This window comes from Sphaerodactylus townsendi, linkage group LG03 (genome assembly GCF_021028975.2).
Source record: "Sphaerodactylus townsendi isolate TG3544 linkage group LG03, MPM_Stown_v2.3, whole genome shotgun sequence".
Lineage (NCBI taxonomy): Eukaryota > Metazoa > Chordata > Lepidosauria > Squamata > Sphaerodactylidae > Sphaerodactylus > Sphaerodactylus townsendi.
In genome coordinates this window covers 80,133,204-80,159,445 of record NC_059427.1, presented here as the reverse complement: position 1 = coordinate 80,159,445, position 26,242 = coordinate 80,133,204, and the positions used below count along the sequence as shown (strand labels likewise).

At 41.0% G+C, this 26,242-nt stretch overlaps 1 protein-coding gene across 1 annotated transcript; it reads right to left on the bottom strand.

Moving 5' to 3' along the window:
- Positions 1-12,292: 12,292 nt before the first annotated feature.
- ATOX1 (antioxidant 1 copper chaperone) lies at positions 12,293-23,737 on the bottom strand. Its single transcript, XM_048487784.1, has 4 exons — positions 23,565-23,737; positions 19,100-19,175; positions 17,283-17,455; positions 12,293-12,542 (listed from the first exon to the last, which is right to left on the bottom strand). The coding sequence occupies exons 1-3, from the start codon at positions 23,568-23,570 to the stop codon at positions 17,331-17,333; spliced, it is 207 nt and encodes a 68-aa protein (XP_048343741.1). The 5' UTR covers positions 23,571-23,737; the 3' UTR covers positions 12,293-12,542; positions 17,283-17,330.
- Between the last annotated feature and the right edge of the window lie 2,505 nt (positions 23,738-26,242).

Genomic DNA, 26,242 nt, shown 5'->3' with positions numbered 1-26,242 from the left:
ATACCAATTGTAACCCAGTATAATTGTGCCATGTGGAAATGGCCATAGAAGATGGAAGACCGGCTCAAATTTAAGTTCCATCATTTGCAAGTTCCAGTATAATGTGCAGTTCTCTCTTGTAGAAAAAAAGGCCACAGTGTCTATTTAATAGAGTGCAGCCCCCAGACAGCCCACTTTGTTTGCACAATGCTTGCCAGGCATGAAATTAAGCCTGGCTTTCATTTCTTAGGGAGAAAGTGCCCTATTGGGAAAGAAGATTTAGCTACATCGGTTGCCAGAACTGGCTAAAGCCTTGGACATAAGAGACTGGGAAAACTGCACAGTTCATTCCTCTGAGTGGATTTTTATGATTGATTTGAACACTTCTTGTAATATAGCTTGCACAAGTCCATAGAATTTCCATACATAATTTACAGAATGAGGGATCAGAATTTCAAAAAATTAGTACATGCTGATAAGGTGGATCCAATTGAGCTGCCAAGAGTAGCAGAAAAGTAGCAGAAACCTAATTGATACGTATGCCTGCTAAATCCCAGTACAGTACATGGCACAAATGCAGTACATTTTGGAAGTCACCAGTCATATTAACAAAATCTTAAGGTGTACTTTGCAGTCAAAATGTTTACGGGAAAACTACTATACAAGCTCACGGACAGAAAACGTGATTTCCATATGTAGGTTGTAGGTGTGGGATAGGGGAATGAATCTCAGTTTCAGAGACTGGAAGCTGAGATCTTTAAACTTTTCAGTATAAGATACTTGTAAAAGATTGGGACATGAATTTCTGTACAACCATTTTTCTGGCTCATTGGTCTGACTTGCACTTTCAAACATCTTTAGGTTCCACAATGTGACAGCACAATAATTTGATGCTTTACATGAAAATGAAGCCATGTTTAACTTAGATATAAATAAATTTGAATATATAGTGGTATTGTATGGTGCAGGGGGTACTAAAAAACAATGACGAGGGAATAATTCAACAAGGTAGTTAAACAGAATCAAAGGCTAGCAGTGCCCCTGCAGATCTTGAACAGCCAGGCTTTTATTTGCCTCTCAATTAACATGCAGTATTACTAGAATCCATTTAAAATCTTTTATGTACCCATCCCAGCTGTAATTGGTTTGCGACTGCACTGCTGAACTCTGAATGCCTGCCTTGAATGTATGCAAGTGTGTGGGGAGGGGGCTGATGTTGCACAATCCTGAGGAAGGCTAAGGAAGGAAGGAAGGTCACATCATACCCGAAAGCGTCACAGTGAAACTCTGCTGGATGTCACCAATGGAAACCTCAGTAGTTGTAGCTAGTTGAAAGTTTTGTAAGTTAACACTTCTGCACAGCACAAATAAGATGTCTGCGAACCTAATAAAAGGCATCTTGGGAAGGAATTCCACAAGCTTTTTTCCCTAGATGTCTATGGTCCCAGTGCTTTTTAATAGGAGTCCTTCAAGCAACTAAGATTCTCTTATGTGTGTCTGCGTATCTTCACAGATAGCTTTTCCAAAATAAAAATTAAAAAATAGGAAAACTATATATTGCCAGAATCAGCGGGAAGATCTTTGATTTGAAAAGGAGCCCAGGTTTGGAGCCTGCAGAGAACAACCTTCAGCAAATGAAGGCAAGGGGAATCCCTTCACCAGCACACAAAACACCGAGCACATGTGGAGGGTGAAACTGACCAGAGAGCAAAATGGTTGGGCCGATTCTAATCTAACCACTGTATCATTCATGATAATGAAATCCCATACATTGTTTATGGCTTGAACGAACTTGCAGTGGACATATTTTAACCCGGGATGGCCTGACTAGCCTGATCTCAATAGACCTCAGAAACTAAGCATGGCCAACCTTGGTTAGTCCTTGAATGGTAGGCCACCAAGAAAACCCAGGGCTGCTATGCAGAGCTAGGCCATGGCAATGCATGCAGTAGCATCTCTTGCTTTGAAAACCCCATGAGTGGTTGCCATAAGTCAATTAAGACTTGAGAGCACTTTCTACCACTGTTTTAAGCCAGTTTTTTTTTAAAAATGATGTGATTTTAATTGAAACCTACCATGAGCAGGACCCTGAAAAGGTGGCATAGAAATAACCTAAAGAAATAAATAAAATAAAAAGTAAAAACAACTGGACTTTTTTCTTTCCCAGATTTTTCAACCAGCTTTCCTGAACCCATAAATTTTAACATCTCCTGGCTTATACTGTCTGTCACTCTCAACACTCTAATATCCGGATGTTCCAGACTAGCTCTCTTGGTTGTCACACTTTTGAATTGAGAAGAAAGATATCTGGGCGGAAGCAGCTTAAAAGCATTCTTGTTGGATAGGAAACCCACATAGGGATTGGTTGCAGATGTGAAAGTAAAATCCCATGCATTTCTCAATTACACCCTACAGCATGGCTTGAGTGTGTGTATTTATACGCATGTAGAAGAAACTGTGAACCCCTGGATGATGTCTCTGGTTTTTCAGATGATTTTGTGTGGATCAGGACTGGGGAGTCTTTCTGAACAATTCCTCAACCACATCCATGACCATTTCCCACCCCATCCCCTGCCCATCCCAGATCTTTCTCGTCATGTTTTCCTTTAATAATATGGCTGGTCTTTTGAGGTCATTACGGTCTTAGAAGGCTTATTCAGAGCCCTCATGGTGTCGGAATGCTTTTCGCTTTTAAAACAAATTGAAAAGTGGGATAACTGTTCTTCTGCCCAGAACAAGTTTTTATAGTCTACAGTTTTCTGCAGAAAACAGGATTCTGTTGAATTTTCTGAAGTGCATCTGTGTTTGCTTTGCTCTCCCTAGATGGTTTTGTCGCTCCAACTTGTAACTTTCTGTGGCATTAAAAATAGAAGGTGTTATTGACTGACCCAAAAGGTGAGAAAATCTGCTTTGTTACTGGATAGGAAGTGAAGGAGAGGAAGGGGGGCGGGTGGGGCGGAAAGGCTAACCCCTCTAAAATATGGCCTTGCCTGCTCTTTTGTTGTGTGTGGTGCAGAAATTAGCAGTACAAAATGCATTACATGGATGCAAACATTAAACCTGAGGCCCTCTGCTGCTGCTGATAAAATAGCTGTTAAAGTTGGTGAAGTCTAAAGAAAGGGAGTAGAAAATATTTTGGTTCTACGTAACAAAAAAAGTTTTCACCTATTGGAGGAAGACAATGATAGAGACAGATGAATTTCTATGATTCATGATAGGTCAGGACTGAAATCCAATAAAGGAATGCAATGTCTCTGTCATAGTCTCTCTCTCTCTCTCTCTCTCTCTCTCTCTCTCTCAAAACGGGGAGAAGGACTCTTAAATAGGATTCTGAGTTCCTTGCTAAGAGAAAGAAAAAAAGAGTTCAGCTTTCCTCCATCTGCCTTTGCCAAGTGATATCTTGCATCTAAAATGGAAAGCAGATCACTCTGTCCACAGCTGACAGGTCAGGGAGTTGGCTGACAGCCTTTTCTCTCAGCAACCCATTAAATAAGTTTTATCCTGAAAATTTCTACTCTGAAAAAAGTGAGGGAGAAGGAGAAAGCTTTTCAGTGACAGTGATTATTTTAGAAGGGGCCCGGAGCCTTTTGAGCTCTACACTGCATGTTTGTTTGCAGTTTGAGGCCACTAAGCTAAATAGAGCCTTTCTGCATCAATATACTTTTGAGACTGTATGTTCACTCATCAGCAGCCTTGAATTTCTAAATTACAGCTGCTATTTTTACAGGGTTCTCCTGAAAACAGTTGATAAAAAAACACCATGGCAGTGGCAAAGCTCATTATGTGAGAACCATGGATGGAGTCTAAACCACTCTCTACAGGTTTTTACCCTTAGCTCAGGAGTTTACTCCCCTTAGCTCAGGAGTTTACTCCCCAGCCCTCTCCATACATTTCTCAATCTCTTCCTCTTCTCCACAGGATCTAATCATGCTATTTTAATTGCATCTTTGCCATACTACCCTCCACCTAGCTTCTCCTCAGAACAGCAGCATTTGTTCCAGCTTTCATTTTGGACATGGCCTGTTTTACCCCACTCATTCACTATATCTTTGGAAAGAAAGCCAGGTGTGAACACCAAGTTTGTTTTGATCACATTCTCACAGAGATCCTAAAACATTCAAAGGGCCATCAATTACCTTTAGTTTTATTTAAATATTGCTGCAGCACCTCTAGACATCGTGCACGACTTTTTGTAACAAAACGTTGAAGCCATTTCAGCACAGAATGTTTTCTGTAAAATATTCTATTTTCAACACTGTTTTATAAAAGCTCTTTAAATATTCAGAAATATAAAACAAGGCAACACATTTTTACAGAAGAAGGTATTTGCCATATTTCCTGAGTTGTTATGCCGCGATTCCAGGAAGGCACAACAGCTATGAACTTGTGAGTCATTATCATGGAAATTTGACATTTGTCTGTTGGAAGTTGCTTGGCTTTGGAGAATTATGAAAGCTTTTGTGCTGGACAGCATTCTGAGCAATATAGGCTGTTAGTACCCTTTGACATTTACCTGTCTACATCTTGGCAAACATCACCTTAGTAAAAAATAAGTATTGTGGTGGGCATGTGGGTGGAGAAGGATATAGCGGATATATCCATATAGTCAGTGGTGTGATTCAGCCTACTCACACCTATTCGGTAGAACCGGTAGCTAATTTTTTGTCTAGTTCAGAGAACTGGTGTAATCCCACCACTGAGTTCTTTTGGAACTGGTTGTTAAATTATTTGAATCCTACCACTGCATATAGTGGATATATGGGCATGTGGGTGGAGAATGATATAGTAAAAAATAAAGTATTGTGGTGGGCATGTGGGTAGAGAAGGATATAGTGGCTGATTTAAAACCAAAATCAATCAATCTTGCCACTTCCTGAATTATGTAACGAGGTCATGGATCACAAACTTGTTTTCTCAGATGGGGACAGTTGCTGGTTATGAGCCCCTTTCCAGTACCTACCAGTTAATGGAAGAAAGGCAGACAATTGTGTGGCCTATGCTTTTGCAGATTTCCAGAAAAGCATGTCCCTCCTTTGATCTGCTTACCTGTAAAGCCTAGACAAGCATTTCTGTTTTCTCTGCTGGACTTGAGGAGGCACAAAAACACTTTTTGTTTCTTGATAGGGGCTGATGTGATGTACATGGCCCTCTGCATGTGTTAAATGTAATGCTTCTTACAACTGTATGACAACACGGCTGTCTGGTTGATCTGTATCTCAGCTACATCAGTGTTCAACATGTTGGTGGTTAGTGGAGAAGACCTCTGCTCTGGGAACTTTCTGACTTGACAACACCCAACCACCTTCCATCCAGAGCAGGCTGTCATAATGAATATGCCCTTTCTTTCTCTTTCCCCCAAGCCCTAAACAATTCTGGAAACTTCTATAAGCCAGGCTTCTTTATTATATATTATGACACAAGTTGTCACACAACTATCTTTCCCCGCAATTTCCAGGCCTCTAAGAACAGTTTTTCCCCTTCTTTTTTTTAATGAATAGTTTCCCTTGAGAGTGACACTGATTAGACCATAAATCGTGCTACATCAGATCACCACTACATTGGTTGGCTACATTGGCATAGAACTAGCGGGAAACACCATAAACAAATCTCTGCTGCTGCAGTGAGGCTGTAATCGTGCCCCCATATACAACCACTTGGCTGCAGCTGTCCAGCACCTGCACAATAAGCAATCTATCACAAAGGAACGTTGTGTAACAAAACAAAACAAAAAACCCCTGGGATAACTCCATGGATGCTAAGCAGGAAAGAACATATGATACTGATGTGTTAAGGGATTTTTCAAACTATATGGATGGCAGAGATAACTGGCTAGCATGAGCCTTAAAAATTCTGATTTTTCCTCCTTCGCAAACACTTCTTTTCTCATGCGTCACCAGCTCTTTTTGTGCTATTCCCTATGCCTTTGGACTGTACAAATCCCTTAATTAGACTGTTGCTTTCCAACCGCTCTTCTGCCCAAACACACAGTCACTGACTTCAGACTATCACAGTGTATATCTGTACTATCACTGCCAGCCCCAAATGGGCAAGAAAACATAGGAACCTAAAATGATGCTTTTATTGGACTTCCCTAATATAGAAGCTTAAACTCAGTCACAGCACTGACTAAATAGATGTAATGGATGAAAGCACCAATAAACATACTTGCAGGTATGCAAATATTTTTGTTTTGAAGGAGCTCTATAAAAGGCTCAGGGAAACTGGTTAAGCCAAAGATAAAAATAAAGAGCAGAAAATTCAGCTCTCAGCTGCTGCGGAATGCAAAAGCACTGCAAAGGTCTGTTGTGTTGCTTTCTCTTGCTGTCTGAGTTGACTGCATAGGGTTTGGCTTCCACCTCATACTGTAGAAAAAGAAGCCCTTCAAGCTGCATGTTTATGTGCGTGTGCGTTACTGAATGCAGGCAAGGAAAAAAAACAAGTCAAAATGAGATGCAAAGAATGTGCTTGCTGTAGCTGAATATGTTTGCAAAAAGCCAGGTGAAGCCCTGTGATCTTTTGGTTTCAGTTTGTGAGAGATAATTTATCTGATTCAAGTGGCTTGATTAGCATCTCTGCACCAAAGCTGAGCAGCTGTGGCAAAAAGTGTACTTGAAGGGCAAAGAGAGGAAGGCAGATACTCAGGATGTGTAAGGCTCAAGCTTTAGTAAACTTTCCATATCTTTTCATTGCCTGCATCCTAGTCCTGAAACTGTATTTACTCTGAAGGTGTGTATTTTTACCATAAAGATGACAGGACATTTGAGAATTCATCCGCCATTTCCAGGTCCGTCTTTATTCTAGAATGTTCTGTTTGGGTCCTGGTATCTACCTAGTGGGCAGAACCATCATATGGGGACCATCTGTAATTCTGGGGGAGGAAGTATCAAGGTCTATTGACCTTGGTAACCCTTCTCTAGGACCACAGGTGTCCTCTTCTCTCAGGGGGTGGTAGTAGATGCAATTGCTTAAAGGCCCACATAGGAAATAGGCAGATTAAAATTACTTAATAAAATATTAGTCAATATTGAATGACCAAACTAGTCCAGGGAAGCTGTCCTGTTAACATGACAACCAATTCGCTAACAAGATCCGTACACAGGCTGCACATGATCATGTCTTTGTTTGCTTTGCTCTCTCCCAGTGCTAATCCCTCCCCAATCCTCTCAGTATGTGCTCTAACATTTCTGGAATACCACTACACTTCAACAGCTGTGGCTGCATTTCAGCTGGTCTGTCCCCTTCCCTTTCACAGCTGGAACAGAAAACCTTAGGAAAAAATAGGAGCTACTTTCAGGGAACTGGAGGTACCAAGAAGACAGCGTTTAAAAGGAGAAATCAAAGTAAAGGGAAAAGCCAAGAATCATAGCCCAGGAAGTAAAAGGACATATTTTATTTCTCTGTCGTGTTCAGAGTGGGCATGTTCACTAAGACTATAGTGCAATAAAACACCATCATGTTCTAAATTGCTAGACAACAACCCTATTATTTTCTTACTATATTGTTAAAAACCTGTCCAAACATGAAGCATAGTACTTCCACCAAACGCTATAAACTTTTATAGATCCCCGGGGCAAGAAAGTCCCATAGTTAGAAGAAATGTCATTCTGTGAGCTCTGTCTGTTCTGAATCAACATAGATGGCACATAGATTATCTATTCTCAAAATGGAAATATCAGTTCAAAAAAACCCTCATTAAATTCTGAGCTGTCCAGTGCGTGCTGAAAAAAGTCACTAAATTGCTTTCTTAAGGACATAATTAAACATTTAATGCAAATAACAAAACTTCGTGGACGAGATTTAGAACAGAGAACAGAGAAGCAGTAGGTATGAGTGCTGCACCCTTTCCCTGAATGCTACTTTCCCCTCCAAATTACCTCTCTGGCTACTCCCTACGTGGGGATAGGAATGCATTTACTTTGCCAAACTGCCAAATTGGAAGGGAGGCTAGTGGGTTAGAAAGTAATTTGGAACAAAGCAACTGCAGGCTAACACCACAACCAGTTCTCGGCTTTTAATTGTCTCATCCTGAATCAGGCTTCTGTCTCTGAAAACGACCAAAAAGTTTTCTGCTGCGCATTTCTATGAAACGTTTAGTTCGGCCCCCAGCTGAAGCTCTTGGATGTTCTGGAACATGGATGTTTTCTTTGTTTTTGTGATGTTCTAATGTTCAATGAATTATTCTAACCACCGTGTTTCTTTTGCAGTCACACTGTAGCATCAGGTTATGTGAACTTCAAAACTTGTTTCACAGTAATTAAGGGTATTGCGAGGGTGAACATTTACAATTTTAAATGAGCCCCATTGCAAAGTTCAGTGAAGTTACACTAGATGATTTTGTCCAAAACATTAGCATATCACAGGGATAAAGATATTAAGAGAATAAGAATGCTTATTGCTATGGAACTTGATCTTATCTTATATCTATCTAATAAACATCTATTTATTAAAATAACCATTTTGAATTATGCTCAGAGATCTGAGGTCAAGAGGATACATTTTCACCTCTTGCCCCCTCCCCTTTCCTGAGTTTATACTGATCTGTAGGTACCAGGGTATAAATTTATATGTTGCATTCCTTGTAGCATAAGGATTAAAAAAACCCGAAATAACCCCAATTTGTTTTCCCATTCTGATAAAATGATTGCAATGGACACACCATTAAAAAGCTCTGGTAAATAAAACCTCTTTAAAATTTCTCAGGACAGGGCCTTCTTTACTTCCCTAGGGAGCCTGGTCCATAAAGTGGAACCAACCATCAAGAAAGAATGGTGTACCATTCTGATAGTTAAGCAGAAAATTACCTGCCAAGAGCTAACATACATTTTAAAAAACAGAGAATGAACTCACAAGGCACTGGTGTCACCCACAAAGACTTGAGCCATAAGATTTGGTTAGAAAAGAGAAGGAAAGGGATGTATTTTGGCATCACAGAAACCTAACTAAAAACACCAAGAAAATTACAAACATAGTAAAGATAGGGTTTCCAAACACATTAAAAGATAATGGCAGGGGAAAAGAGAACTGTGGGTGCTCTGGTAATGATATGTTACCAGACACAAAATGACATTTTATTTCGGTGATGTATGTAAAGTCCATTAAAGATGGAAAGATTCCCTCTCCCAGAGATATTCATGGCTCTTTTATCCAGTTATGGTGAACTTCTGTGAAACTCTAGTTATGAAAACTAGATTTTTCTGTAGAAAAATGTCATTCTAATCTTGGAGGAGGGAGAGAGGAGGTGGAACTTATGAAGCTGAAGATGAGAACCTGGTCCATTCGGCTTGACATAACGGCTAGATACTGGTAATGGGCAGCATTTTCAGCCTGGAGAGGTGACTTTTCCCCATCAGAAAGCCAAAATGAAATTCTGAAAAAACAGAGTGGTAGAGTGAGGAAGCTTCCATTTTGCCCTAGAAGTACATTCCATTCCAGATGAAGTTCCATTTCTTATCTGGCTCATGGAGATGTGAGACACAAACACTGGGTCAGGGGCTGGATGAAGCCCCCAAAAATCTCCAACTGTTGGATAGTTTTGTCATTTTGTCTTGAGAAATTGCTGTGTGATGCAGAGGACTAATTCCTATACAACAGTCATTAACGCATTTACATTCTAGTGAGTTCTTTCTAGTAATTATATTCTATTATAATTATATCTATAATATTATATTCTAGTAATTATATCAATTTTGTACTCAACTGTGAGTGACTGAAGTTTGGCACTTACACATTTGTCCATTTTGATTCCATTTTGATTCCTTGGAAGAGTCACACACTAAAATTAGCTATGAAAAACATTAGAGCAAACATATGTAGACCTGTGGTTTGCATATATCGGTGGTTTGAAGAAAGCAAAAGGAAAAGCTATTAAATAAGTAAACAGGACCATTCAGTGTTGGCATAAATAATCCAGTGGTTAAATTGAGTTCATAAAATTCAGAAAGATCCAACAGATATCAACAGTATTAATATGACTTCAATACACAAACTGCATACTCTTAAATGAGGATTTGATGTTCAGCAGTGTTTATGTTAAACTTAGCAAAAAAAATCAAATGTTTAAAAAGAGCACAATGTTATGCAGAAATACTACTTAAATCAGTGTGGATTTTAAAGTAACCCAAAATTCTACTAAAATGACCAGGAATGTAAAACAAACAAATAAAGAACTGTGTGGACAAACAGCTCATGCCCTAGATTTGGAGACTGCTCACTGGCTACATTTTTCAGATGAGCCACTAATCTTATGGCTCTGGCTGACATCTGGAGTATTCTGGGGACAAATATAGACATTAGAGGACCAAAAACATGACAAACATCACAAATGTGTGGGTGGAGGGCGTAAGAATGGTGCAAAATCAGAATATCAGTATCATCAGTAACTTAATAATTAATATCTATATAAATTATATTAGTAAAACACTAGTGGGGGTTAAATTTTACTCCATAAGCTACCAATTGTACTATAAAATTAGTTTGTATCTGCATTTTCAAAACAAAATCAAATTGGCTTCAAATGAGACTAACACATTAAAAAGATAGTCATAGGCTGATTCCACATGGGCTAAAAACAGCAATGTGAAAACGGTGTGAAAATGGTGTAAAAGGGTTTAAAACGGTGTAAAAGGGTTTATACTGTTTTCACACCATTTTCACACTGCTGTTTTTGTCCCATGCGGAATCAGCCATAGAAACAGGTCTTGCTCCTGAAATCTGCAGCGGTACAATCCAGACTTTCATTCCAACTCAAGTCTATTTCATTCTGAATAATACATATAAGGGCAATAATATAAATGAATACAGTCCTGTCAAGTTTAAACTTATAATCAAGACTTAAGGGAAAAGCCTGTTTTTTTAATAATAATAATAATAATAATAATAATAATAATAATAATAATAATAATAATAATAATAATAATAATAATAATAATAATAATAATTTTTATTGGGTTTATAGACCGCCCTCCCCCGAAGGGCTCAGTATTGCAGTCCCTCTCTCTTTGCTGCCTGTTGGATGAGGGTCTACTGGACAGAAGGTCTTTTCTCTGGCTGCGATCCTAAGAATGCGTTCTTAGAAGTAAGCCACACTTAGTAAAATGGAAATGTTATGTAGACCTGCTTATGATTCATTGTTTCCCCCCTCTTAGGCGATATTTTCTGGAACTATAATTACCTTCTAAGTACCATGTAAAGTCTTCCTAGTTACCCAAAATCTATCACTTTGAAGTCATTTTTATTGTTCCCAATTTTTACTGCTGATATTTAACATTGTTTAAGTTGTGAATATAGTTGGACATTGTTTGATATTGTTTCCTATTATAAAAAGCTGAATGGTGAAGGGATGAGAATGCATTTGGGAGACTGTCTTAAGAATCTCTGTTAAAAGTTGTTTTTTGGTACCCATGATTATTACTATCTAGAACTGAGGTAATAAACTGGGGAAAGGAAGGCAACAAGACTTATTCCTCCATCTTATACAATCTCTTTGTACTTACTTCAAGCCTTCTGCCTGATAATGGGTACAACTGTGACAGAAACATATGTTTACCAAACAGCAACTTTCTTCACCTGAGATGTACGAAAGAAATTAATCCAGTTATCTAGAAATGCATATGCTAGTGTAAAAGCTATATACTACATTTTCTACTTGTTTTTAATGTATTACCTTGAATTAGTCGTTAGGTGTGTATCACCACCTGCCACGATGTAACCAATTTGGTGTGCACAACACGATTTGCGAGGACACAAAACCTCTGTGCTTGTGTCTGAATGTTCTACTGTGATAACAAGAAATTGTTCTTAGCACCAGCTAATAACTGAACCCTACTTAAACACTTCAGGAAGTGGAAGGAGCCAGTTGTATTATCACATTACATTTTTCTATTTTGTTCCTTGAAGAAGCTCAGAATAGTTCACGTGGGAGTCATTTTTTGAAACCACAGATCTCTGTGAGGTGGCTCAGAGATAACTTGTCCAAGGACACTCACTGATCTCTGTGCAGAATACAGTCCATATCCAACTCTATCTGCTGTACTCACTATTGTGTAATGGTGCTTTAATCAAATAATTTGAAGTCAAGAAATATATATTTCTGTGAGAACTTCTGATCTAGTTAAGATGTTATTACCTCAACCTACCTTGGTCTGTCAGCGCAGAATATCACAAATTGGCCAGTTTGCATGACTACATCTCATGACTATACCCATCAAAAAGGCAAGGCACTCACTTTTTCTAAAGGAGTAATGCCTCAATTTTAGAAGCACGTGGCACCAGAGCTAAAAGACTGAAAGAAAAAAAACCACCAAGAGCCATAATGTTTACTTGAAAATAGAAGCAGCCCCTTGTTTTATTACAAGGCTCAAAAAGAAGGATGCATAAGCTCTACATTTGTAGGAGGAGATTCAGACAGCTATGGTTAAAATGTATTTTAGTCCTTCCTCCACAAAGCATCTTGTCTTCCCACCCTTCCTCTCTTCTCCTGCATCTGGAAGGGCAATTGTGGTCAAAGGAAGGAGACTAACAGAAGTGAAAACATCTGCCTTCATACTGAAGCCATGTTATGGTTGCTGCAAAACAAATGAGAGAAAATAGCATTAGACAAGATCACCACCTGCTGGCTGAGTTTAGAATGAATATTAGCTTTTAATATCAAATACAGAAGACCAAACCAATTAATCACAAATAACTGAAGCCCTCTTCCATCTTTGAAGGCTTGTACAACCTGAGACCTCCTCCCCAAGCTGAATGCAGCCCACCACTGGGGGAATAAAGGGGGAGAGGAGTTGTGAATTCCCTGCATTGTGAAGGGGACTGGACTAGATGACCCTTGAGGATCCTTCCAACTCTTATGTTTCTATGAAGGCTTATTGAGACTCTGGAAGGTTGCCATACATGGCAGGTGGGCTGTAAGTAGGGGGCCTTGGCAATCATAAGGTATGTACGTCTGATCCATATGCTTGCATGATACAGTTGACATTATGCTTGACTGCATCATCAGGTCTTTTCACTACACAAGTTCTGATCTAGAGAAGTAAAGAATGGGGTGGGGGATCACAATGCTTTAATAATGTTCAGAATCTAACCTATTTCAACTGTGAGTTAAAAGCAAGTTTCTAGTTATGATTGCTGAGAGAAGCTGCAGAGTATGCAAAAGGCTCAGGGGCAGTTCGGTTAATTTGAATGGGCTACATTTGAAGCAAAAAGTTATGGAAAACACAGCTTGGTTTCTGTAACTTTTCCGGTAGTCAAAAAAATAAAACACCAACCAATCAGCAATAGTCCCACACCAGGCAGTTTTCCTTATCCTACGTATGAACTGTTTCATGCATTTTCTTACTCCCACACAACAATCTTACAAAACTACTGAATTTAAAAATCCTGCAATTTCTAGGCATCCCCCTGCCAAAGCTGCAATCTTTGGGATAATTGTGCAAAGGAAAGAAACAGACTCTTGTAAGCAGACTGGTCTGTAAAATGCAAAAGTTACTTTTTTACAATGCAACTTTTTGTGGTGAGTTCTTGGCTCACATGTGAAGTTTCATAAAGAGCAAGCATTGCATAGAGAGGAAGAGACAGAAAAATGGGTTTTCCCACCTTTCTGAGTTTACAGTGGGGATAATAACAAAGACCCTCCACTGATATCTTTAAGTCCACTATTTAGGTTATTGATCCATTTCGTTCTGTCAAAACTGGTGCTTCTTAGAAATAGAAAAGGATTCAATTATCAGCTTTTAGCATCAGTACTGCTCTTTGCACGAAGACAGTAGGGCACTAAGACAGACAGTTCTTCTATATGGGGAAAAGCCCACCCTTTGAGGTGTCATTAGACCTGTTGAATTAATTTTTTTAGCGTTATTGCCATAGTCCATAACAACATATATATAACAAATAGCATACAACATGTAACAAAATATAACAGGTTAAAATACAACAATACAATAGAACTTTGGGTTGAAGGCGGAGGGAGTGCACTAGCTCTTCTAGAAATGGTACAAAAATGGAGTGAGATGCAGTGTGTGTGTGTGTGTGTGTGTGTGTGTGTGTGTGTGTGTGTGTGTGTGTGTGTGAGAGAGAGAGAGAGAGAGAGAGAGAGAGAGTGTGTAGGTGAGATTATCTGTAAGTTTATTTGGAAAGCACATATTTATTTTCTCAGGTACAGCACCCTGACAAGGCAGAGGCAATGTTGACTAGAATGGCTGAGGACCTTGTACTTCCCACTTTTGTCAGAGTCCAGCAAACACCTGATGACTCCGGTAAAGGCCCAGGGGTTATATTGGAACCAACATTATTGCTAGAGAATGCAGCTGCACAAAATGCAGGAATTCAGCTTCTTTTAGCCTGAAAGATGGTCCCCTTCCTTACCTCAAGGCTAGAGTCATGCAAAGCACTCTGTGTGGGTATGCCCTTGAAGGAAACTTGGAAGGTCCACTTGGAGCCAAATGCCACTTGCCACGTCTCAACTGCTATCAGGAGTCAGGCAGAGCATGCATGTCACATCCATCCTCCAATTACTCCACAGGGTTGCCTATCAGCTGCTGGGTTCTATTCATGAGACTGGTTATCATCTGCATAACAGTTAATGGCTTTGGATCCACATACTTGCAGGGCTGCCTCTCCTGCTATGCTCTGCCGTGACAGTTTCACTCATCTGAGCAGAGGTTTCTGGAGGTGCCACCCTGCAAATGGTCAAGATCCTAACTGCCCATTCACACGAATTCCCTGTTGTGGCCCTCACATTGCAGAACAGCTGGCTTGAGGAGGTCCTGAAGGCTCCCATCTTATTACTATTTCACAGAATGTGCAAAACAGAAGTGTTCAGGAAAGCATTTTTATCAAGGGCTTAGACCCATAGTCCAATGGGACAGCTTGGAAGGTCTTTTGTAATGTCTACTGTATCTATCCCCTTACTTTTACTGCACCACTCTTTACCTTTGCAATCCACTTACTGCATTTTGGTATATTATGCCTTAGATTTTTTGTCTTGTTTGCACTGTTTTTTCAAATCGGTAATCTTAGTCCTACTGCATTGCTTACTGGAGGTCTGCACTGTTTGTTTGAACTGATATTTGTATTTTGTAATCTGCCTCAAATCCACTGAGAAAGGCAGACTATTAATGAATAAAATGAAATTAGTAATCAAGATTCAATTTACAAGAAAAATAAAATGACTCTCGGGTACACCTCTAATGAAGCTGGACTTCAGGTGGGATGCCCTAGCCAAAGCAGCTGCTCTTTGATTATGGCCATTACACTCTCACAGCCAAAATGCTCAAAAAATGACTCTGGAGTTTGACACTAAAACCAAGGCTGTGTGTGCACTGCCCTTATCAAACACAGTCACTGGTCTTGGGAGCAGAGTTCACTATCCCTGCATCTCTGAGCAAGCTAGCTTGTTCAAAGTTAAATCTTTAGCTCATGAAAATAAACAGGAGGTCTTTTGGCATCTTGAAGACTAGCACAGTTTTATTTCTGTTTAAGCTTTTGTGACTAGAGTCCACCTTTTTCAGATGCAGGCTCGAGGGATGACAAGAAGCAGGCCATACAGGATGAAATTTAATTATGCAAAATTCAAATCTCGTTCAGAAGAAACAGAGACATCATCATTCACTAATGCTACACTAGTTAACACTTGTAACGGGTAGGTAACCACAGGCTTTGTTAAGATAGGATATTTCTACCACTATAACTGTGGCTAAGTTCTGGTCTACCCAGGAAAGTGGGGTGGGGCAGAGTAAAAACCCTAGAAAGTACCTGAGCAATGCTTGGTAAACACAAAAAAGCTGCAGGTGAGTGGGCAGAGGTACAGGGGAAGGGCTCCAGCCTCTTGCAAGGTTACTTTTCTTGTCTTGAGACTAACAGCTGAACTAAGTTTGCCAAACATTCGAACACATGCAATAACATACATTTACATGCATTCCATTTTACCGGTTCTACCGAACTGGTGCGAATAGGCTGAATCCCACCACTGTCTATGCCCCATTAACTATGCACTTTCTTTTTCTGAATAATACTAAAATAACAAGGTTGCTATCTTCAGTGCAGCTTCTCATTTCCTACTATTCTCCAGCTGCTCCTCATTCACTTAATGGTGTGGCTGATGTCTGCACAGCACACAGGGAGCAGGACATGGGCCATTCTCCTGACCCTAATCCTATCCATCTTTTTGCTTTTGTTCCACCAAAGAATTCAAGGCAGCATTCATAGTTCTTCCTTTCATTTGATCTCCTCACCATCCTGATAGGGGGGCCAGGCTGAGGGAGTAACTAGTCCAAGGTCATCCAGTGAGCTTAATGGATGTGAACACTGATCGGTTTGGATACATACTCAGACGGATTGCTGGTTTAGTAAAGTTGTCATGAGCACATTACATGGCTTCGCAGACCCCCCTGCTGTGCAGCCCAATCCTCTGTCTCCAGTTGAAAGCCAGCTTTCTGAGTCAACTTCTGTGTCCCAGTCAACTTCTGTGTCCCAGAAGGAATGTTTGTGTCCCAGAAGGGATGTCCCAGTCAACTTCTGTGTCCCAGAAGGGATGCTGGAGAAGTTTTCTGGGTGCTTGGGCAGGTGGGAGAAGGGGAATGTCTGAGACATTTAGATTTAAGGAAAGGAAAAAAAACTAAAACTGCAGCTCTCCGAATACTTACCTGGGAGCAAGACCCATTAAATAAATTGCAACTTCTGAATAAACATGTACAGAATTGCACTGTAGGAGTCTTTCATGAAAAGCTGCCTTCTCTCAGACCTTGCTACTGGGTGAGACGAGAACAGACAGACAGAGAGAGAGACACACACACACACACACACACACACACACAGAGAGCAGTGTGGAAGGTATGCTAGCTGCTTCTTCAAGTTGCCTCAGAAGGAGGGGGGTCTCTCAGTCCAGTCCTTTCTTCACAGTGGCAGTGGCTGGGCTGCATTATGGGAAGAGAAGTTGGAGAGGAAGAGATGGCTGGCCTACTAGATGTCTCCCTCAAGATCATCTCAGAGGCTAGGGGGGGAGGTAACAAGGGACAGCGCCAATGGTGGGCAGTCTTTTATCAAGATTCAAAGTGGTCTTGAAGGAAGCATCTGGCACTCCCTGCATCCTTTTCCACCATTTTCTTCATCTAGTGGTGCAGTCTGGGCTGCATGTGGAGAGGAGCTGAGAATCACTTTCCAGGGTCTCAAACAAAGGTCTGATCCTTTTTTAAATGGAGATGTTGGGGACCTTCTGCCTGACAAACAGATGGTCTGTCAATGAGCCATGATCCTTTCCCAAGCATTCTGTAGTTTGCACTCTTGCTGTTTTCTAGAAGATATCCACTCACCTTTCCTGCAGCATAGTAGCCCACCAGACAAGCCATCTTCCTCTGCCGTTACTTGTCTCCAAGGTAGGAGGTATTTTTCCCAGTTTTCTTCAGTGTTTCCAACAAGGTATCAATGCTATGTTCTGATTCTATACTCACTTTCTTGTTGGGCAGATCAATATCGAACTGTACAGCTAGGCAAAGAAACAACAATATGTACATTGACAGTCAATTTCCTCCTGTATTGCTGCTCCCAATTTTTGAATGAGGGCCAATTTGAAATCAGTTAAGTTGGAAAGGTAGAGGATGCTAGCATTGCTTCTTCTTTTGACACTGTGCAGAAAGGAACCCTATTTCCTCAAAGTTGGAATACCTATCTTTCCACTGGTGGGGGGAGGGGGAGGAGAGGTATCCCTCTGAAATCCAAGAGACTAATGGTCTGGATGCTGCCTGTTTGAAACATGATTGTCTTCAGCTGTTCTTTCCCTCAAATATGAACCTCAGGGGATTCTGGTGAACACTTTCAGACTGCGCTGAACTCTTCCATAAAGCTTTGGGAAGTGTTGCAGCTTCCCTACAATCACTTTGCAACTCAGGTAGGTACAACTGGCAGGTACAACAACTTACAAAATGACATGGATCTATAATTAAAAATGTACAATGACAACCAAAACACTTCTGTATGTACTTTGGAGAAGAGATGAAAAGAGTAGGGCACTTCCAGTTCACCAGTCAAATACTTGAGCAAACTTTGAAATATGAACCTGAACCATGCCTATTATCAAGGGCACCTTAAGGAAGATGTGCTCTTGTTTTGCAGGAAACCAAAAGAGTAAACACAATGCCATTTGCTCAGCAGTATTCTAAAGGACACATCCTGTCTTTGGAATGCATTGCTTCCAAGTATAGTGCGGGGTTCACATGACTGAACACCCCTCCATACCAAGAGATGTTAACTTTGTGATAAACACTACTAATGTTATGGGCTTCCTCCATGTAAGATACCTCCATCTAGGAACCTGCATGAAATCCTATCTGCCACATCAGATGATCAAAGAATGCTATGCAATTTCCCTGTAACAAGGCTTCACAACAGAGCACTTCAGACAATAGCCATGTTCCAGCAGTGTGTGGCTGCATGGTCTAAAGTACCAAAAGAAGAAATAATTTCCATAAGGAGCCCCTAATGCATGAAATGGCATGTGGCGAAGGTTTTGCAATCGCTATCCTGCTTCCCTGTGGAACTTTAAAAAGAGAGAGTAAATTTCCAATTAGACACTGAAGACAGGATCAGGTTCAAACATCCTCCAGTAGATGCTCCTGGAGTTACAGAAAATTATTTATGACTTAATTTTGTTTTGGTTCAATGGACAAATTTTGTTATCCACTGAGAAAGCTCTGTTCCCTCAAGTCAAACACCCTCTTAACAGCCATCAGTGATTAGCAATAAACCAAACAGCTTCCATCAGAAAGAAGGAAGTCTTCAAAAAATTACGTGGTTACTTTAGATATAGCATGGAAAGAAACAAGGGCTACACTGAAAATGCTATTCGTTAAAGAGGGTGTGTTAATGTCTACACAAGTAAGAATATACTTTAGAATAAAGGTCGCAGTTTTACGAAGGGAGACCCAAATTGCCAAAGGACTCCCATTCAATATTTCATTGGGATTACAGGGTGGGGCTGTGGCTGATTCACATATAGTTCCAAAGGCATTCTGGGTCCTATTGTTCCAGCAAGAGAATCTTTGTTTTCTCTCAGAATTCAAGCAACAGCATTAACGCCAGCCTATGAAGTTTTGAAAGTTAGAGCCGGCAGAGCTTACTGAGCACCACTCACCTCCCAGCTTGTTGAGAACACGGGTGACAGCATTGGAGCATCCTTCGCAGGTCATGTCTACAAAGAACTCATGTTTCTGAAATCACCAGAAAAAAGACTGGAGGGGTCAGTACAATAGATTTCACGGAATAATTCTGTGACAATGACCACATTCAGTCATCCAACTTAAACACCTTAAATCAAAGTGTGTATGAATTTCACTTGTGTACACATCTGTTTCCTTCCCTCTTTCCTCCTGCATACAGTGAAATCAAGGAATAGTGGCTTAAAATTATCATCAGTTACCTATGACATGCCAATTCAGGCATGTGTATGAACCAGTCCATTTTTCTTTCACTAATCATATCCTAAATGAGGATTAATATCTGGTTAATAACCACAGCTCACTGTAGGGAAACACACTGGGTAAGCTACACATCAGCATTTGTACATCATGGAAAAATAGTTTTAAATCACCATTCTTCTATTGTGCTGCATGCAAGAAGGGAGAGGGGAAACAGAGAAGTCAGGCAAGCATACACAGGCCTGGAAAAAGCTGGATTTGTGCACTCTTTTATTTAAACTCTGTTTAAGGGGACATCTGAATGCAGTTGACAACTTATCTTTATTAAAAGTACATGATGTCCAAGCTTTATTGTAACTATTTGGTTCCTTCCAACATGCTAAAACTTATACAAAGAACAACTTTCAGTTCATATCAGTCAAAGCAGCCTCAAATCTGTGATTCACAGAGCCTATATGCATGAATATTTACTAGATTTATACCCTGTCTTTCTTTCATCACAGAATTCAAGGTTGCAGAGAAAACTGCTGTATCCTCTGCCTTCCAACCCTACATCTGGGAATCTAACTTGTATGTGTGCGAAATGGCATCAAGTCGCAACCAACCCCATAGGGTTTTCAAGGTAAGAGACTTATAGAGGTAGTTTGTCATTGCTTTCCTTTACATAGCAACCCAGGAATTCCTTGGTGTTCTCCCATCCAATTACTAACCATGGCCAACCCTGCTTAGCTTCTGAGATAAACAAGCATAGGCTATCCTAGGCCATTCAAGTTAGGGAGTGGGGGGGGGGGGATCTAACTTACAGTAGCTTTTTAAAAAAGCTGTTGAGATTGAAATGTAATTTTTAAAAGAATATTTCTTCAGCTAACACTATAGTTTCTCTTTTTCTTCAGATTGATTTAAAAATTAAACAAAACATTTAAAATTACTTACAGATGTTTTCTAACGGTTTTTCATATATTTCCTAAGCAGCTATGTTGACTAATTAGTTACTGTAACCACAGAACCATACAGCTCCATGGGGGTTTTCCACTAAGAGTGAAGATTTCTTTCCAGTGTTGCTTTGCTGCTTTCTTTTTCACTTTGGATCACTCTTTTGAGCAATTCTCTTGTTTTCCCCACTCATGAAACAGAAAGCAGCTGACAGTTCAAAGTTCTTGCTTAGTGCAGAGGCAATGTGTTTTCGTGTATGTATTTTGTCTGAAATTTCCAATAGCAAACTTCCAATAGGAAAGTTAGTTACCATGCTTACCACTTTACTTTTAAAAATGAGTTTGCTGGTCTATAGAGAATAGACATCAGTAATTTGAGGACTGAACCAACCACAGAGCTCCAACCACAGAGTTAAAAGACCATGATATTAGGTGTACACAAGACCATCTGGAGAGAACGCAACTGGTGATACTCCTAACAGTACTACAAATGACATTCCCTGCACCCACAGCCACCCAGTGGCTATGACAGTGATGGCAAACCTATGGCACGGGTGTCAGAAGTGGCACTCGGAGCCCTCTCTTTGGGCACGCGAACACAGAGTTCGTCATGTGGGAGGCGGAAAATCACCCTCCCACACACACATCTAGGCTGGCCTGGGCCACTGAGCATGACGTGCATGCACCGCAGTAAGCAGGGAGGACTCGGCTGGCGGGCCTGGTGCCTGTGCTCCGGGTGGCTGCTGCCCGAGGGGGGCGGGGCGCAGAGGCACAGAGCGGTGCACGCGGGACTTGCTGGAGGCTAGAGCAGGCTGGCCCCTGCTCGAGGGGGTGGGGCGGAGGAAAAGGGAGCCAACTGGTTTTTTCTAAACTAAAACCTCAGCATTCAGGTTAAATTACCAGGTTGGCACTTTGCGATAAATAAGTGGAGTTTGGGTTGCAGTTTGGGCACTCGGTCTCAAAAAGGTTGGCCATCACTGGGCTTTGATGACTTGCCAGTTCTTGGCCCCCAAACCCATAACAGGAAGATCCTGTATGATCTAGTTTTCTCCCCCACAGTTCTTTACACAGAACACTTAAATGATTATAATAATAAGTTTTAATAAGCTTATACAGAGTTTAACCAACCTCACATATAAATAAAAAGATGACATTAGAAAGATTATTTTAAAGTTATATTTGGCTTTTCTTCACCTTAATTTCGACTTGATTGTAAGCAGCTTCTGCATTTAAAAAGGTGATCATCCTCTCATAGTTCACAATACAAAGCCAATAAGCATCAGGGAAAAGGATTGCTCCTTTCATACAGTTTATTTCTGAGTACTGTCACAATTAGTGAATAACAGTTGACAAACTCTTTTTGTCACATAGCATATTAGGGGACATGGCACCTCCTGGTGTCCCCATTCATTATGGAGTGATACCTCTGCCAAAAGAAATACTAACTAGTATTCATGCATCAGAAAAAATAATGGTGCTGTCTCTCTTCACCATGAGAAGAGTAAGCCTATCCCTGGATGATGAGAGATATGATAGAGTTTGTATCCTCAGTAATTAGGGCAACCCGGAGAGAATTACAAATCTCTGTGGCTTTTTGTTTCCACTTATGAACAGACTGCAGTGGCAAAAAGAGAAAGAAGCATCAGAAAACAAGCTCTGAGTGACTAACCAGTTTTTCCTGCTACTGCTGAAGATGCAGTTCACTGGGATGAAACAAGTGAGGGCCTGGGATCCAAGCCACCTAAACAACCTTCAGGACAGGAAGAGGCCAAACTTTTGGGACCTTTGAGAAGAATCAAATCAATCCACTTTCACTAGCCGTACAAGGAGAGGGGGAAAATCAAAGAACGAATTCATTCCTATGATGAGCCTAAGAAAAAATGTCTGAACTCAAGGTCTCATCTGGTTTATCATTTAAAGATCTCAGAAATAGTTCAAACATAGCTGTTTTCTTAAATATGAAAACTTTGGTCACAATGGCTGAACTTTTCTGGGAATGAAAGTATGATGAGCAGGATCATTTTTTCCTGACGACCCCGGTCAAGCTCAGGTGTCAAAAAAAGTACTACAGGTGTTCTGACGTAATGCACTCTCAGGGAATAATTCCAAAATGTCTGGGATTGCTAATGAGTCTTGTAGTAGATCATTTGTGAGTGGGAGAATAACAGTAGGCTGTAAGCAGGGCTTTAGCACTGACATGTTACTTATCCAAATAACCCGGCAGTTAGCCTGAAATAATCAGAAGTGCTCATGTTGAAACAGTGAACCCCCATGGGAAGGTTCCTTTGGCACTTTCGAACAAGGAAATAACCTTTTGTTCTTGCAATTTTGGCTGCTGTGACATATTATGCAATATGCTTCCTGCCCTGAGAATTTTGTACTGAGAGGCAGGCTAAATAAATGCATTAGTTTTGCTAAATAAATGCATTAGTAACTTTGAAAGAAAAGCTCATCATTGTAGCATCCATTCCTCTGGGAGCAACAGCTTGATCAAACCTACTCTTAATTTACTTTGCCTTTATCCAAGGAACAACCGCTACAAAGTCAGAGTTATTGTACACTGTTGTATACTCTCTGACCTGAATAGGCCAGGCTATCCCGATTTCATCAGATCTCCAAAGCTAAGCAGGGTTGGCTCTGGCTGGTATTTGAATGAGACACCTCCAAGGAATTCCAGGGTCCTGACCTGGAGGCAGGCAATGGCAAACCACCTCTGAGCACTTCTGGCCTTGAAAACTCTACAGGATTGACATGTCAGCGATGACTTGATGGCACCTTCTGCCACCACCATTGTGCTCTCAAGCCATGCTCAAGCTGCACCAAGACAGGCTCTGCCTACATGACAAAAGATTGAGAACCTTGGCCATGCTGCAAGAACAGGATTCACCCGAGGGCGTTTACAACTGACCCAAAGCCCCTGTGCAAATTCTGCAACTGCTCTGGTGACTGGGCCAAGGCCACAAACGGAAGCCCTTCGCCCAACACATACGACCCACTTTTTCCCAGGGAGCGACAGGCTCCAAGGAAGCGTGGGGTGCCAAGGGGCGAAGGAGAGGGCTTCTTCCAACGGGGCCCTCGATTCTCATAAACGGGGGTTTCCAAAGGCATCATCCTCAAGAGAAAGAAACGACAGCCGGCCCACCGTGGAGATGGCAGCCGGACCCACAGAGCCCAACTGCCTCCAAGAAGGCGCCGCCGGCCGCCCCATGCCCACCTCCGGCCTCGGAGTCCAGCGTGCGAGGCCACTTACCGGCATGGCTGCTCCTGAAAGCTCGCAAACCTTCCTGTTTGGTATTCAAGCTGCAAGATCGGCTCCTCTTTCAGACCGCCGCAAAACAGGAGGCAGCTATTCCGCTTGCCTGCCTGCCTGCCTGCCTACCACCCACCGGCGCCGGCTACTCCGCCTCCTTTCCGTCAGGAGGGTGGGCAAAGCCCGGCACCACGTCTTGCTCTCGGGGGCCGCTAGAGGGAGAGCCGAGGTAGTCTGACGGCAGCCTAACCCAGCAACGTTGCCCGTAGTGCTAATGGCTGCAAAGGACGCGCTGCAAATCCGGCATCCTCATCGCCGACGATGACAGTTCCAGCGAGGAAGCGCTGCGGGAGAATTGCTCAGCACGTTGGTGGCTGCCATTCAAGTCAGACCCAATCGGGACTCCGGCGGCCTTCTTTGCCACTGCAGGGGTTCAAAGAGCTCAGTGTAGCTTGCTGTATCTCCCAGTGGCTGCTCCTGTGTTTTTGTTTTTGTTTTAATAATTTGTTTATTAATTACCAGAGTATATTAGACAGAACAGAATTAGGAAAAATACTACAGAATAGATAAGAAACAAAGAGCATATCTACCCAAAACTACATTAAATACACATTACTTAACGGATCCCTTTATGACATTCTTATATTACTAGAGAAACCGTTATGGAACTCTTATTATGTGTTAATCATTATCAATTTATTAATCCTCAAGTTATTTTGGGCCAGTTGCTGCTCTTGTGAATGGGTCACTCCGTTGTCCTGTGTGTGTTTAGGCTGTGTAGAAAAGCAGACTTTCACCCCACGGGTTTAATTTTACTTTGGCCAGTAGAGAATATGCACAGCCTGAAAGAAAACACTGCCCATTTGAGTCAGGGGTCTTCCCACAAATATCGGATCTCTCTGAATTGTTTGTCCCGTTAAGGAATAAACATTCCTACTACATAATTATTGTTGTTTGGATGGTTGTTTCTAATCTAAACTAAGTATAAATGCTTTGTGCCTTAAAGAAAGAGTATAAATAAAGAAGTCCAAGGGTGGGAATCTGGTGCCCTCTACTGGAGCACAGATCCTTGCCTTTTGTTTAAGTACTGCCTGTAGAAAAGGGGGCATTCATCGGGTGCCTAATCATTATCTGTCTTTAAGAAGGCCATCCAGATTGTTTAAATAAAATTTACTAAAAAAAAAACGCCAAGAGGCGTCAAGGAACAGATCTATAGATTATGGAATGGTTCAGGAAGGCATTTTTATAAAGAGGTGCACTTTGGATCTTCACAAATGTCAGCCTTTTCTGGATGAGGTTGCAACCTTCTTGAAGGAACAGGTCCATAGCCGGTAAGAGACTCTTGGACCCAGGCCTACTGCTAGATAAGCTGTGGCCAGGAGTGCTTTTTACTAGCTTTGACTGGTTAGCCAGCTGCAGCCTTGTCTTCACTGTTTCCGTGTATAACAGACTTCCCTCTGTGATACACCTCTGAAGATGCCAGCCACAGATCCAGGCGAAATGTTAGGAACAAGATCTACCAGACCACGGCCACACAGCCTGGAAAACCCACCACAACCAGTTGAATCTGGCTGTGAAAGCCTTCGACAATGATTTAGACAAAAAGCATTGTTATATAATTTGTGAGAAAAAAAGAAAAGTGTTTTGTTTATAAAAGCAATTAGAATTTGAAGGGAATGTAATATTCCCTCTGCATTTTAGGTAATAGGAATAGATATTAAATACCTCATTTTCTTTTTTTCTCTGCAGATTATCAGTTTAAACTGGTCTGCCAAGCAAGGCTTTGTATAATAGGTGGAAGAAAGGAAGAGAATTGTATTAAGAAGCAATGATAAAAGAACTTCCAGTAAGTAATTGGTAAGCTGAAAGTTATTTCTATTTTAAAAGATTCTAGAGTGCTGGAGGATTTAAAAATGACTAAATTGGTATAATAGTGCAGAACAAGGCTAATATTTTGAGGTTTGTAGGGAAAATGAGATTAAAATATCGTTGGTGCTGTTAGGCTGATGAATTGTTCAACTGACTTTGCTGGCTCCCTAATGGGCCTGTTCCTTCCTTTTGTGTAATACATCTAAATGAATTCCATTATGAAAAAAGTACAAAGGAAACTCCAGAATAGTTCCCTGCTCTCAGTGTGATTTCTGTATAGTAGACTTATTTCTGGTAAAATGTCAAGATTAGTTGGAAGCACAATTGTTAGTGATGACTGGAAATGTATTGTGACATGCCAAATGCTGGATGCAGAACTGTGTTCATAGTCCCAAGTAAGCAGCAAAGAAAGGAGCATTATTGAGACACTGGTGGGCCAAGTAGGTCCTCTGTGGTATGCCCTGGAAACACCTTTGTTCTTTGGTTTAATACCTCATAGCTAGCTACATTGTGTTTGTTTGCTACTGCTATCCTTTGTGATATATATTTTTCTGTTCCCTGATTCATTAGTTTGTAGTAGCTTAAAAATAACGATGAAGATGAGCTATGCAGTAGACCCTCACCAGTGGTAAATTTGTGACTTATTAATGGTCCAGTCGCAGGATGTGGTTTTCAGCCTTTTACTCCTGCCATGCCTTCACTGTCATAATTGCATTATTCAATCTTGTGGAGAAATTGGTGTTTTGCTACTCAGAAGCAACAGAACCCTGCATCCCAGTATTTTTGGATTTGTGGCAATCTCTGAAATG

Coding starts and splice junctions, on each gene's coding strand:
- ATOX1 (XM_048487784.1), bottom strand. Junction 17,456..19,099: donor TGTTCTCAACAAGCTGGGAG/GTGAGTGGTGCT, acceptor TTCTTTGCCTAG/CTGTACAGTTCGATATTGAT.